Source organism: Jaculus jaculus, chromosome 3, assembly GCF_020740685.1.
Source record: "Jaculus jaculus isolate mJacJac1 chromosome 3, mJacJac1.mat.Y.cur, whole genome shotgun sequence".
Taxonomy (NCBI): Eukaryota; Metazoa; Chordata; class Mammalia; order Rodentia; family Dipodidae; genus Jaculus; species Jaculus jaculus.
Window position 1 is genome coordinate 13627757 of NC_059104.1, and position 15048 is coordinate 13642804.

General features: G+C 46.6%; 1 protein-coding gene across 4 annotated transcripts in view; it reads right to left on the reverse strand.

Moving 5' to 3' along the window:
* The window catches only part of Farp1 (FERM, ARH/RhoGEF and pleckstrin domain protein 1), a 336683-nt gene that overhangs the window by 46360 nt on the left and 275275 nt on the right, over window positions 1-15048 (reverse strand). For all 4 annotated transcript variants that reach the window (XM_045145776.1, XM_045145775.1, XM_045145777.1 and 1 more), the window contains exons 10-13: window positions 13638-13801; window positions 12825-12893; window positions 8984-9059; window positions 7343-7607 (exon numbers count right to left, since the gene is read on the reverse strand). In XM_045145776.1, coding sequence (XP_045001711.1) covers window positions 7343-7607; window positions 8984-9059; window positions 12825-12893; window positions 13638-13801 — 574 coding nt within the window. The remainder of the gene's footprint in view (window positions 1-7342; window positions 7608-8983; window positions 9060-12824; window positions 12894-13637; window positions 13802-15048) is intronic.

Below are 15048 nucleotides of genomic sequence, written 5' to 3' on the forward strand. Positions count from 1 at the left end.
ATTCTGGAGAAACACAGGTATTCCAAGTACAAACTGATAACCGGCAGTGCATCTTTTGTTGTTGTTGTTACTGTTATTTAAAGACAAGACATCAGGCAGTGCTCCACCAAGACAGGGACAGAAGACACGCCATGCTTTGAGGATAAAGACAGAATGTTCAAAACAAAGTTTCCTCTCAGGTACATGCTGACAAAACACTGTGTACAATGGAGCAACAGAAAAAAAAAAAGTTTTCTCGCGAATTTATTAAACAAATGACAAAAATGAGAATGAAATCTCCAGCCTTTTCTACTTGAAAATTAATTCAGTGCGTTAGAAATTTCTAGTGAAAGCATGTTACCTATGGTATTAAAATGGACACGGAGAGCGAGCAGAAGGGGGCTGGATTAATAATATAGGCTAAGCGTGTAAGATTCGGTTAGTTAGGGTCCTGGTAATTTTCCAAGGCAGGAAGAGGTAAGAGCTACGGTTTTTGCCCATCAGCCATTCTAAGTGTTTCTGCAGAGAGCGGCTGGTGTGCCCTTGACCTAAGGAAGAACTAACCACATTTGTTCTTTCTGTAGGTCCCTGCAGGCCTCTGGGGCCAAAGCCTTGCTTCCTATAAGGGGTTGTGAGGCCCAGCAAAGAGGAGCTGTGATTTCACTTTCATGAGAAAGACTGGTCACTATTCCACCTCGGGCTCCTAAATGACTAGCTTCAGAGCCTAACAACCCACTCATCCCAAGGCGGGCTCACTGCCTCAAACCTCCCTGTGCCATGCACACACACACACACCTGGTGGGCCCTGCCTGCACGTTCACTGCCACCGACACACGGTGTGCCCTGCAGTGTGCAAACGTTTCTCGCCACTCCTCCTTTGCTCTGGACCGGCTATTTGTGATCCCAGCGGCAAACTCCAGTCCCTTCCAGAGCCCGTTTCCACAACCATGTCTGCAGCCCTAGCTTTGCAGAGTTAACCTTTCAGATCAGCTTCTAGCCACTCCTGCACATCAGATATTCTGCATCAAGAGTTAATGTTTTCTTTTTTTTTTTTTTTTTAACCGTCCCACTATCCAGAGCCACATGGGCAACGTGACCCACAGTGGTCATGAGGAAGCAAGGGCAGAGGCCATTTCGATTCCTGGGGAGCCCCCTCCCCTGATTCCCAGGCTCTGCTGGAAGCCTTGTGCCCTGCAGCCAAGTCCAGGCTAAAGTTACCCCGAAACAAAGCCAGGCCTGCGCTATTTTGAATTTTCTTTAGACGATTTCCCCAGTTCTCCTCCAGCGTCCATCTGGGCCCCTTCACTGCTGTCACTGGGAAAAGCAAGTCCCTAGTGGGACAGGTTTGGCTGGTGGTTTTCCTGGGGGCGCTGTGCTATTTCACTCTATGAAGACCCCTTTCAAAGCTCTGTCCCCCCACCCTACGTGCCTCCCCCAGTGGATGCCTGACATACTAATCCACATTCACAATCCTGTCCCCCGGGGAAATACTGGGACGCCTCTCTGGGTTACTTAAGGAAGCACAACAGCTCTTTCCATCCAACAGGTGAGAGCCAGCCCACCTTCATATTTAATCTAGGCCAACTCCATGCCCAACTCATTATGGACTCTTATTCTTCCATTATCATTACTTTTTTGTGGGGGGGTTTGAGGTAGGGTCTCACTCTAGCCCAGGCTAACCTGGAATTCTCTTTATAGTCTCAGGGTGGTCTTGAACTCAAGGCGATCCTCCTACTTCTGCCTCCCAAGTGCTGGGATTAAAGGCGTGCGCCACCACGCCTGACTATTACTTTTTTTTTTTTTAAAGATATAGTTTTAAACATTTTATTTATTTGAGACGGGGGTGGGAGGAGAGAGAGAGAGGGAGAGAGAATGGGAGGCCAGGGCCTCCAGCCACTGCAAATGAACTCCAGACACATGTACCATCATGGGCATCTGGCTTACGAGGGACCTGGAGAATTGAACCTGGGTCTTTAGGCTTCGCAGGCTAAGCCATGTCTCCAGCCCTTATTACTTTTTTTAATACAAAAAAAAAGGACATTCAGTGACATGCTAATGATAATCTAAAGGCAAGGCTTTGTGTTAATTGCCAGTAGCTGGTATTCAAGGTATATAGTAGTATTATTGAGAAAACTCATTTCCCTTCCTGACCTTTCAGCCAATCATCAAGAAACAGATGGAATTAAACTGAGATGGGGAAAAGAATACACTGTCAGATGTCACCAGAGTGGAAGTCTGGAATCACACTGCTCAGAAGCTCATCTACTTGTATGTTTCCTTCTGTATGTCCCCATGGGTTTGGCCAACATGATTGAATATGAAATTTGGAGAGCACCCAGCCATAGATGCATCTGAAATGTTCCCCCTTCCAAAAGTTCCAAGGAGCTGACTCTACCACAAGGACTACTTCTGAGGACTCTTGCATTGAATTTGCAGAATTCAGCAGCACTGATATCGACTCATGCCAAGAAATGTGATGAAGGCCAGGCCTTCGTTTGACCATTAGAGAAGCGATGTATACACGCAGAGAGGGACCACAACCCACAGCCTTCCTTGGGGAAATGCATGACTGAGATTCATGAAATTCTAGCTAAGGGACTCAGGCAACGTCAAGTGATCACGACAGATGTGCACAAAGTCAAAATACCCCTGACTGGCCAAGGGCCTCTGGATTTCACTGTAAGCTGAGTGTACTTGTGACTCCATGACTCACTTCCTGACGGCTAAAGGCGTATGAAACTTCTGTGCTGAGAAATGGAAGACTGCTTTAGTTGGACCAAAAAAAAAAAAAGGAAAAAGGAAAAAAGGTATCTAAAAGCACGTGATCGATGATTCTAGATTTGAAAAAGGACCTCTATGCATATTACCACTGTTCAACCAACAGTATCTAAGCTTTCTTTTGAAATTGCTTTTGCTTTGTTTTTTTGAGGTAGGGTCTCACTGTAGCTCAGGCTGACCTGGAATTCACTATGTAGTTTCAGGGTGGTCTCAAACTCCTGATGAGCCTCCTACCTCTGCCTCTCAAGTGCTGAGATTAAAGGTGTGCATGCCACCATGCCCGGTTCTGAAATTGCTTTTGAAAATCTTTGGAATCAGAATGATTCAAGGGCTAATGCAGGCTGCAAATTCAGGACAGCCCGGACTTCATATGCATGGTGGAAACGCAGGGGCTGACAATGCATTTCTGTGGTGCAGGCCTGGCTTTTTAAATTTTCTTTTTATTTTGAGAGAGAAAGATAAATAGAATGGGCACAGCAGGGCCTCTAGCCACTGCAAAGGAACTCCAGATGCATGCGCCATCTTGTACACCTGGCTTATGTGGATCCTGGGGAATCGAACCTTGGTTCTTTGGTGCTGCAGGCAAACGCCTTAACCACTAAGCCATTTCTCCAGCCAGGCCTGGCTTTTTTAGAAGTATTGCCTGTGCTGACTTTTTCAAGGAAGTTCTTGACAAGCAGATTGCTATCATTCACATTTTAAGTGCAGGCAATGCTGTGCAGTGTGCTGAGAAACCGGTGAGAAATTTCCGAATATGAATCACGCATGTAGGGAAGAATTTCCCATAGATTCCCTCTAATTAAATGCCTGTCTAATAAAATACCATCGATGGCATCCAGATGACTGCGAGAGGGGCTCAAGCGATTCGCTTCAGGTTCTGGAACTCATTAGATGAATTTCTTCATGCGAAAAGAATTTCTTGCCTTCTTAGTGTGCTCTTAACAAGCAATGGCAAGAAAGTCACAAAAGGGCCTAAATGTATTTTGAAATAATATCCAACAAAATATATTAATCAGGGGGGTGGGGGAGCCCTGGAGAAGCCCGAGGGTGGCTTTAAGCTTTGAGTTTCTCCGAAATTTGCTGCAACCCATGGCCTTAAGATACTATGCTTTTGGAGCAGCCGAGAGCAGCCAGGGTCTGAAGGCCCAGGTTCCTTGTTGAATCTGGAGCCCGGCACGCTGGCTATGGTCTCAGAATGACAAGTCTTAGGCCCCACTGCCTAAGCTCAGCTTTATGCAATACAGGTCCTTCTTAAGCTGAGACTGTGGACTTAGAAAAGGTCTGAAGTCTGGGGTGTCCCACAAGCCAGAGCGTGGAAGGTGTGGGCTGGTGAGGGTTGCTGCCTTTTCCTGAGCCCTGCACAGTGCCAGCCAGTGAGAACATGTGCCCACCACGTCCTTGCCACTCAAGGTAGGCGTGTTATTTTCTCTCTGAACCTTTTATGAGAATGGGGCAAACTCCTCTAGGGGACAACTAACTAGTGACTGTTCTCAGCACGATAGGATATGAGGCCTTGGAACAAACTTGACCCCCAGTTCTTTCGGCCACTCTGAATTACGCTAGAGATGCTGCCATCATAAATACAAGCCAAGAGGCAGAAATTAAATTAAATTAAAACCAATGAGAGGGCCAACGTATGCAACTCTAAAAGCAGACGTTCTGGTGGCATAGAACTAGAACAATTGTTTTTAAAAACACTTTAGATCGAACCACTACTGTGAGGAAAAAAAGCAAGATGAAATGACTGCAGGGGCATGCCTTGCTGTGAAAGTTCATAGTGGACGGTTTCTGTTCTATTTACATTATGAGTCAGTAAAGAGAATTCATTCCTATTTAATTATCCGATTTCTGTATAATTAGAGGTAAGATGAAAAATCAGTAGAACAAACCACCTTCACAATTAAAGCAAGATTTCCAACTTGACTCCACTGAACTCACATTTGACTGAGCTCGCGTATAACAAAGGCAACTAGAATACACAGTTTTTCTAAGTCTAAACTTAATATGCAAAAGCACGTTATTTATAAGTGCAACGACCCCCCCCCCCCATGTGAGGTGCAGCAAGACCACCTCTGGTTTGTAATGGCCTACGTCATGTCTACACGACCCGTGGTCTTCACATCTGATTTTAATTAGGGATTATACAAACTTCTCCAAAATGAAAATAAGGATTCCAAAAGGTCCTATTGCACCAAGACACCACAAAGAGAAAAGACCAAGGTCTAGTGATGGGGCAATAGTTTCCACTTTGCTGTGGCAGAGCCAAGGACTATGCCATCACCTAACTCCAGCGCACCACGTTTTTCTCCTCAGTAGGGAAGGTTTGCCTAGATGACGTCCAGTCACATCCTGTGATTCTGTTGAACACAGACATTGAGAGCAAGATGTTTGATAGACTACGTCGATGGACAACTTTCAGCAACCATCTGATTGATAATCGGTTTGATTCGTCAATCATGCATTGAATCAGATGATTAGGAAGCTAAAACAAACGTCTTTGTACAAAAAAAATGAAGTCTTTGAAATCTTCCAGACTGACTTCATGAGTATTCGTGTGGACAGAAGATCCTTTGTGAACCATAAGTCAGTCAATACTTCCACAGATAATATTCTGCTGCCAAATTCTACTCTGCTTCCTAAACAAGCCTAGCTGTTCCTCTGTGACAAAGTCACAGGAGGTGTTTTGCAAGGCCACTGGCATTTCAAGGATGAATCATTCTTATGATTATTTTCAATCTTTTTGTGGTGACTTCAGATCTAAAAATTTTATTCTATAATTTATCTTTTTCAAAAAAGTATCAAAAACTGAAAAGTACAAGTAATAGGCATTTTTTTAAAAAAACAAAACAAAACAAAAGCACTTCATTCGTGATGCTTTCCTTATCCCCAGTAAGCAAACCAATGATTCAGCCAAGATTCTCACTGCATTCCATTAGATTCTACAAGGCAATCAGGACGGGCAGAGAGGGGACACCAAGGCAAACCCAAATCAGCCATCTTCAGTCAGTTACCATTCATGAGACTCGACAGCTCTTACAAAGCATTCCATGTGAAGCCTACCAGATCAAAATAGCCCCCAGTTCCTCCCATTAAGATATGTATTATTCTGGAGTACGGGTTTTCACCTACACATTCTCAACGGACCATCAAGTGACAGGTAGCCTTGAAGTTTATCCTTGCCTCTCAAGCCAACACTTTCCTTATCATCTTAGTGACACGTAAGCCAAACACTCGGCCAATGGGAGAGGGATCTGTACACATAACTGAACATACAACAGAGAAGAGTGTATAACACACTACACACACTTCCAGCATCATCCGGAACCGTTTCTGCCTGTCTGCAACCAGCAAAATAAACAAACTCCAGGAAACCTGTCCTTGGGACTTGCTGTTTATCTTGTCCCATCTTTTCTGGAAAACAAGCCACTTGTGTGAAGTCTTGTTTTACTTGAAGGCTTGAGAAGTCAGGCATGCCCTATCCAAACATGTGCCTGCCTAAACGTCCTCTAAGAAATGTGGACTAAAAGATGATTGAGTCACTGCATCTCTGTGACAACCCGGGACTCCTGACTCCACTTAACCAACAGGTGGCCACTCGATTTCCAGCCTCCTCACTCATCCTCCTCTTCCTCCTCCTCCTCACTCAGCTGCAGGCCACCCAAGACTTTCTGACTCCTCCCTCTTGAAAGGGAGCTTGGCCGGGCTGGGCGACCAAATGCCAGGGGCCGACCTGAAGGGCTTACCACGGCCAAGTCCGAATCACTGGAGTCGGGCCCGCTGCTGGTGGAGCCCTCGGTCATTTGCAGAGGAGCCAGCTGGCCCACCGGGGTACTGGCACACATGGGTGGCTCGAGGGGAACCTTGGAGGTGGGGCTCCTGTGGGGGGTGCCATTGGCCAGCACCCTACCTTGGGAAGCAGCCCTGAAGGCCAGTCCTCCCTCTTCAGGGTCATCAAGCCCATCTGTAGCCTCTGGGGCTAGCTGGCTCAGGATGAGAGGGTCTGTCTCTGACTTATTGTACCTACTGGGGAGATACCACAGGTAAGGCCTCTGCAGGGTGGGGGAACAGTTTTCATAGGGAGGACCCTGGTTTGTGATATTCTCTTCTCCCATACTTTTCTCCCTAAGGTCATGTCCATTTTCAGAGAAATAGCCTTGGGACCCAGTCCGTTCCCAACTCATACTTGGACTGGAACTTCTGCTACTGGGGGACAATGGGGCGGCCAGGGGGCTGCGGCTAGCAGAGTCCCTGAACATGTCGTCTATCAGGGAGCTATGCCTCGGGAGCCCAAGACTCCCGCTTATATCAAAGGTAATGTCTGCTGAATTGTCATCAAGGAATTCTCTGGAAGGAGACCGAGAGGACTTCACAGAGGGAGGGGAAGCCCTGAGCCTAGCCTCTGACTGCCTCTCGTCCCTGGAGAGGAGATAGACACCACTGGTCAAGTCACCCTCATAATTGTCATTTGTTTGGGAGCGTGACTGGGACCCTGGTTCTCTGAGCAGGTCATATTCACTATCTATGTCACTGCAGTCAATGAAAGGAATAGAAGTGCTGCTGCCTCCGGCAGCCCAGGATGCTGGACCTGTGCTTGGCTGTGGGGGCTGAGGGTGACTGGGCTGGACGCGATCCTTGCCGCCCTCCTCCTCGTCCAAGTCGTCCTCTTCCTCAGGTGGCACGGGGGCGGCTCCGTCCACAGGCTTGCTCCCAGGAGGGGTCTTTGAGACAGCAGGGCTCTGGTGTGGCCCTGCCACCACGCTGGAAGTTTTTGTCTCCCTCCCTGGCTGGCAGCTTTGGCTGGCAGGGGTCTCAGCACTTTCTCCAAAGGTAAGGCTGGTGCTCTGTGGAGACTGGATGAGTGGGACAGGGAAAAAAGGGTGCAGGGAGACTGTTACATAAAAAGGGCACACGTCAGAGACTTCGCCGAATAACAAACATCCCCTTCGGCGTCCCCAGCCGTTGGCAGGACTGCCAGGTTAAGGCTGCACGTGGCTCGTGGCTGCCTAGGGCTGGAATCATGGGCGCCAACAAGGAGTGGCCCTCACGGAGGTCCATCTGCCGTGACCCATAAGGCTCCCCAGCACGACATGTTTACGCCTGGCCTCTGTGTTCTGGGACCCGGGTCTTGCGATGGGCTTCCAGTGTGCCTCCCACTCCCCCGAAAGGCTTCCCAGCCAAGGGCTGGAAAGCACGGCCTGCAGAAAACCCAACCAGTTCTGCTTAGCCTTCTTAGGGGTAACACGACAAGTTAAGGGTTCATGTTGGAGTCATACAAAGAAACCATCCTCAGGACTGGAGAGATGGCTTAGCGGTTAAGCGCTTGCCTGAGAAGCCTAAGGACTCCAGTTCGAGGCTTGATTCCTCAGGATCCACGTAAACCAGATAGATGCACAAGGGGCACATGCATTTGGAGTTTATTTGTAGTAGCTGGAGGCTATTCTCCTTTCTTGCTCTCTGCCTGTTACTCTCAAAAAAATAAATTAAAATATACCAAAGAAAAAAAATTTAAGGAAAGAAAAACAGAAAGAAACCATCCTCAACACAATTTGTATTCTCTCTCCTTTTTTTTTTTTTTTCTTCAAGGTAGGGTCTCACTCCAGTCCAGGGTGATCTGGAATTCACTATGTAGTTTTAGGGTGGCCTTGAACTCACGACCATCCTACTTTCTTCTGCCTCCCAAGTGCTGGGATTAAAGGTGTGCGCCACCACACCTGGCTCATACTTTCTGAGAGGAAAATCTGACAAGCAACAAGGGGGGCTGTGAGCTCTCGCCACCCTCACAGCAAGAGTGACAACTTCTGCTTGTCAAGTGTGGTCGCTGCCTTGCCACACAAGCCTTGGGAACTCTGCCTGGCTCTGGGACAGCCCAGGCTTCCTGTCCTGGTACTGAGGGGAACCCCACCCAGAGACTGCACAGCATGCCCCACTCTCTTCACACAGTGGCCCCATTTAGCTGGTGGGAGGGCTCGGCCCCCTTGTTTCCACCCTAAGCTAAAAGCAGGCCCCAGGAACCACCTCAGGGGCTCAGAACATGAACCAGCGGCTGAAAACAAGCCGCACCCCAGGGGCTGCTGTGTCTAGGCGCCGTATGCTGAGCCCAAAGCCAGCACAGGACCGGATGACCATCTAAGGGGAAGGACATGGGACAGGAAAGGATGCTGTCCAGCCCACAGCTCAGCTGGGGAAGACTTGGAAACAGCGATTGCCATCTGTGACCACCACTGACCTGTTTTGGCACTTCTGAGTTCAGTGCGGAAGGCTCTGTGGCAAGGCTCCTGATGGAATGAATCTTGCTGTGTTTTCTGGGGAAGTCACATAAGATAAAGTGAGGAATACTTTTTTTGTTGTTTTAATTTTATTTATTTGCAAGCAGAGAGAAGCAGACACATACACACACACAGAGAGAGAGAGAGAGAGAGAGAGAGAGAGAGAGAAAGAGGGAGGGAGAGAGAGAGGGAGAGAATGGGCAGGTCAGGGCCTCTGGCTACTACAGATGAACTCGAGGCACATGCACCACTTTGTACTGAGGAACTGAGCCAGGGTCATTAGGCTTTGCAGGCAAGCGCCTCAATTGCTGGGCCATCTCTCCAGCTCCAGGAACACCTTATTTTAAATGACACCAACACCTCCTGTATGAAGCATCATTAGACCCTTCCTTGATCATGAAGGTGCCAAAGCCAGTTCTACAAACATGACTTGGGCACACAGGATGATCCCTGTCTAACACCTATGTGGTCTGGGAATTACGGACATCTCCTGAGTGCCCTGCACCAGATGCTGCAGGCATATGAATTAAGTACTACTGTTTACCTAACGGGAAGGTCACTAGCATAGGGTAGCCTCAAAGTTCCTTAGTGCACGCTATCCTCTAGTGACATGAAATCGACGCAGGTATTTGGGTAAATATTTACTCAATCAGTTGTATAATAGAGGCAATTATTACAGATCAGCTTACTCTTTCAAAGTGTAAGTTCAGGGGCAAAGGGCTGCCCTGAGAGTCAATCGTACAAGGAAGGGACCCCTCTTCTTCATCTTGGTGCATCTAGCCTCCCTGCTCCCACCAAACAGGCATCAGAAAAATTTTCAGGTTCTAAAGCTCATGGGATGGCTTCAATAGTTTCCAATGTACATTCATCTGCATTTGAAATTGGAGATACCTTTCACATGGTCCAGAAACATGTTAATTACTAGTCACCCCAAAACAGTTACAGGAGCCAGGCATGGCAGAGCATGCCTTTAATCTTGGCACTTGGGAGGCAGAGTACAAAGATTGCCCATCATGAGTTCAAGGCCACCCTGAGCTAGAGTGAGACCCTACCTCTAAGAAACCAAAACCAGGGCTGGAGAGATGGCTTAGCAGTTAAGCACTTGCCTGTGTGAAGCCTAAGGACCCCAGTTCAAGGCTTGATTCCCCAGGACCCACGTTAGCCAGATGCACAAGGGGGCGCACACGTCTGGAGTTCGTTTGCAGTGGCTGGAGGCCCTGGCGTGCCTAGTCTCTCGCTCTATCTCTATGTGTGCCTTTCTCGCTCTGTCACTCTCAAATAAATTATAAAACAAAAAAACCACAACACCAAAACAAACAAACAAAAAGTTACAGGCATTGTCATTCATGCATGAGAAACCAGGAGTGGGGTCACATCCAGCTCGCTTCAGCCAAATCAAAGCAAAACAACCTCAATGTCTATCAATATTGTGTAAGAACAGTAGAATGGAAAATACCGTAATACCAGAGGGCACTGAAAACAGATCTGCAAGTATTAAATCAGGAGGGATGGAGAGATTGCTCAGACGCGTGCCTGCAAATCCTAAGGACCTGGGTTTGATTCCCCAGTACCCATGTAAAGCCAGATACACTAGGAGGCGCATGCATTTGGAGTTTGTTTGCGGTGGCTAAAGGCCCTAGCATGCTCATTCTCTCTCTCTCCCCTTCTCAAATAAATAGATTACACGTGTGTGTGTATTTTTTTTTTCTTTATAAGCATCCAATTAAAGAAGGTGACGGCTGGGAAGATGGCTCAGTAGTATAGCAATTGCTATATAAGCAGAAGGCCCTGAATTTGAACCCAGGTGCCCACATGAAAAGTTGCACATGGCTGTACAAGTTTATAATCCCTGAACTGGGAAGGTGGGTAAAGGAGGATCCTGGGCATCACTGGCTAGCTGGTCTAGTCGAATCAGTGAACTCCAGGTTCAGTAGGAGATCTTGTCTTGAAAAGTGATAAAGAAGGCTACCTGATGTTGACCTCTGGTCACTGCACACATGCACACACACACACACGCACACAAAATATACGAAGTACATGTAGTATCCTAGTATATAAATGGAAAAACATATAGCCAGGGAAAAATCACCATTTTTTTTTTTTTTTTGATGGGGAGGGATACATGACTATAAACTCTGGAAGGAACATGAATCTGGAAATTTCTTTCAAAAGCAGAGAGAGGAAATGAGGACCATTGCGGTCCAAAGAGGTGCCAGCCATTTCTCTAATGGTAAGAGCAACAGATAGAAGGAGAAAATGAACCTCAGAAACAAGCATGTCTTCACATTAACGCAGCCTGCATATCCTTTATCCAAAATGCTTGGGGCCCTAAGTGTTTAGATTTTTGGAATATTTGTGCATATGCAATGAAATATTTGGGGAATGGAGCTCAAACCTAAACAGGAAATTCATTTATATTCATATGCAGAGTCTAAAAAGGCAATTGTATACATACTTATAATAATTTTGTGTGCTCTGAATCTAGTCTATCATAGAAAGACGGGTAGAATTTTCCATTTGGAGTGTCATGGGAGTGTGAAGAATGTATCAGATTTTGTAACCCTTCATATTTCCAAATTGGGACTATTCAACATGTAGTTGGTATCTTTTTGTTGCTGTTCATTTTCATTGGAGACAGGGTCTTGCTATGAAGCCCTCAGTGGCCGAGAACAGGAATTCTCTATATAGGCCAGGCTGGTCTTGAATTCGTACTGATTCTCCTGCCTCCTGAATGCTGACATTACATATGCCACACCATGCCTGTATAGCTTTTCTCTTTCTCTCTCTCTCTTTGAGGTAGGGTCTCACTCTAGCTCAGGCTGACCTGGAATTCACTTTATAGTCTCAGGCTGGCTTTGAGCTCAGTGATCCTCCTACCTTTGCCTCCTGAGTGCTGGGATTCAAGGCATGCGCTGTCACATCCAGCTCTGTGTGGTTTTAATTCTAAATTCTAAGAACATGAATGTTTGTTAGCCTCTCTATACACTAGGGCAAATTTTGAATGTATTAATAAAATGAAAGAAAAAGAAAACCCCCAAAACCAAATACCCACAGGCATGTAACAGGGCGTGGGCCGTCTCTTTATTCCTGCCCTTCGTGGTCCCTCTTGGGCTCTGATCGGGCTTTGGAGCCTGCTGGCCAGGGGCTATGTTCCAGCTACTTACTTGTCTCTTAGGGTGTCAGAGTCCCTATGTTTAAAACCAGAACAAAAGACTGTTGCCAGGCGTGGGAGCACACACATTTAATCCCAGCACTTCGGAGGCAGAAGTAGGAGGATCGCCCGTGAGTTCAAGGCCAACCTGAGTCTACATAGAGAATTCTAGGTCAGCCTGGGCTAGAGCGAGACCCTACCTTATTAAGAAAAAAAAAAAAAAGACTACTGATCACACATAGCTGGGGTGAAAATTCCAAGTGGTAATTTAGCCAAGGGGCTTGGACAGTGCCGCTGTGAGCATTTAATAAGTCCCGCTTCTTCTCACCCAAACTTTATCTTATTGAAGTTTATAGAAATACTTGCTATTCACATGCCCAGATGTGTAAGGTCTCCCTGAGGATTAAAGCAGTCCTTCAGGATTCTGGAATCCTTGCTGAACATGCCATGCTCTCTATTACCTAGCCCTCCTGCCTCACCTTCCAGTCTAGCCCTGTCTCATCTTACTCTATGTGAGTGCCAGGCACCTAAAAAGCTCCTGTCCAACCCCAAGGTTGACTGTGTGGCCAAGTCACCCAAGGCCGGGTGACGAAGCGCATGACAGCAGTTAACAACTGTTGGTCGCCTTGAGAGCTGACCGCACCTCTTACCTTTCAAACTGCACCTTCTTGTGTCCCCCTTCTTTAACGTAGTCGAGAACCTGCTTCTGAGTCCGACCACTAAACCAAACAGCGGGAAAAAAAGGGAAAAGACACGGAGGTGTTTATATTTCCACACGAAGAAGGGTCCTTGCACATGGTGGAGATGGCAGCTAGCCAAGAATCAAAGCAAGTCTAGGATGATTTAAGCCATGGTGTTCATCCGGTCCCTAGACACTTTGCTTATCTATAAAGGGAAGAACTTCCAATCAGGTAGCCCCCTCCCCCCTTAATAATCATGTTTGGCTATGAGGCAGCCCCAAGTCTGCCTTTTGTGAAGCTGGAAAAGTCTGTGAAGATTCCCAATTTAATGCTTAGAACATTATTTGACCCATGGTCCAGATTCTCAGCACTGGATGAAAAACGAGGGAAGAATGAACCAAAGATGGGCAGGGGTGTGTGTCATTAGCCCCCAAGGTAAATAAGATACTTTTTTTCTACAGAGAAAGAAATGCCTGGGTTTCTGGGTCAGAGTGCGGCTGACTTGCATTTGCGTAGCAAAACCACAAAACAAAACAAAAACCTCCAAAATTTGCATTATTATTTGATGGTGACTTGGAGATCGGATTGCTCAGTGGTTCTGGAAGAAGATTCAGGTGGAGCCCGGAAGGGTAACACTTGGTGCTGGCCGGGACAAGCAAGCCAGGCACTTCACCTTGATCAAATCACTGCACATCTCAACAGCTGTGACAGGTCTTAAGAAAAGGACAAGCTCATGGAATATATTTACATCCATGGCAAACAGGTGTGGGGTGGCACCCTTACCTAAAACGAAACGACGACCCTCGGCTAAAGAGAACAGGCTTGGGCTTGGGCTTGGGCTCTTCAAAGAGTCTAAAGAAGGCGTGATACTCCACGCAGATTTTCCAGAATGACTTGCAGAAATCCCGACTGGCCATTAGGAATTCCAAGGTATCCTGGTATGAGCTCTACGGAGAGAAAATGTAGCTTTTTCGGGACCCTCCTCCCCATGACCTATTCTATTGAAATAGAAGAAAAGGAGAAGTAAGTTTGTCCAATAAAATTTCAAATGTGAGCCAGGCGTGGTGGCGCACGCCTTTAATCCCAGCACTCGGGAGGCAGAGGTAGGAGAATCACTGTGACTTCGAGGCCACCCTGAGACTGCATAGAGAATATCAGGTCAGCCTGAGCTAAAGTGAGACCCTACCTCGTAAAACAAAACAAAACAAAACAAATTTCAAATGTGCACTATTTTACAGCAAGATCATTAGTTCAAAGATTTAGGAAAATACAGTTGTCCCCAATGACTAGAGAGTCACTTTTCAACTGTCTTCTTTCCAGAACTCTACAGGAACTAAGGGGAAACAGCTCTATAGACAGTGAGAACATTTGACAGAAATCATCAGTAAATTAAGTTTACTTGGCTTCCATTGCATTATAAAAATAGTTTAACTATTATTTTTTTTTCTTCTTTGGCCTTCTTAAAATAACTGTGAAGCAGCCAGGTGTGGTGGCACATGGTTTTAAACCCTGCACTGAGGAGGCAGAGTTAGGAGGATCGTTATGAGTTCAAGATCAATCTGAGACTAATTTCAGGTCAGCCTATGCTAGAGCGAGGCCTTACCTTGAAAAGCCAGACAACAAGTAAATAACTGCAAAGCATTTTTCTCCCTTTCTGTGTTTTTTTTTTTTCCCCTCACAGTTCCTGTCAAAGTGGACTTTGGTTCTTTTTCTCTACAAAGCATCATATGGCATAGGCCTCCAGGTGGCCCCCCCAAAGGTATACAGAAAATAAAACTTCCCCTCCCTGTAGCACAAAAGGATTTATTACTCTCAGCCGAAAAATTTGTCCCCTTTGATTCTGGTAAGAATATGGTAGTTTTTCAGCTACCACACTGAACAGCCCAGATTCAGCGGCCATATGACATAAACAGAACTTACCACAGTCCTGAACATTCCCAGCAGCTCCAACTATTTTGGAGGCATGTCAGAGTTTGACTCAACTTACGGACATGTGCCATAGTTCTCCCTGGGTTACGTCGGCTTTCTGGAACTCAAATTGCATTTTCCCCCCACAGGGGACCATTTATTATGGGGGCTGAGTGCCACTGAGGTCACAGGAACCTACTTAGTCCACACTGTAGCTAAACTCGGAGACGCCCCTGGAGTGCCCCTGGCCATCCTCTGTTATATGGGAAAAAGGACTCAGAGTCCT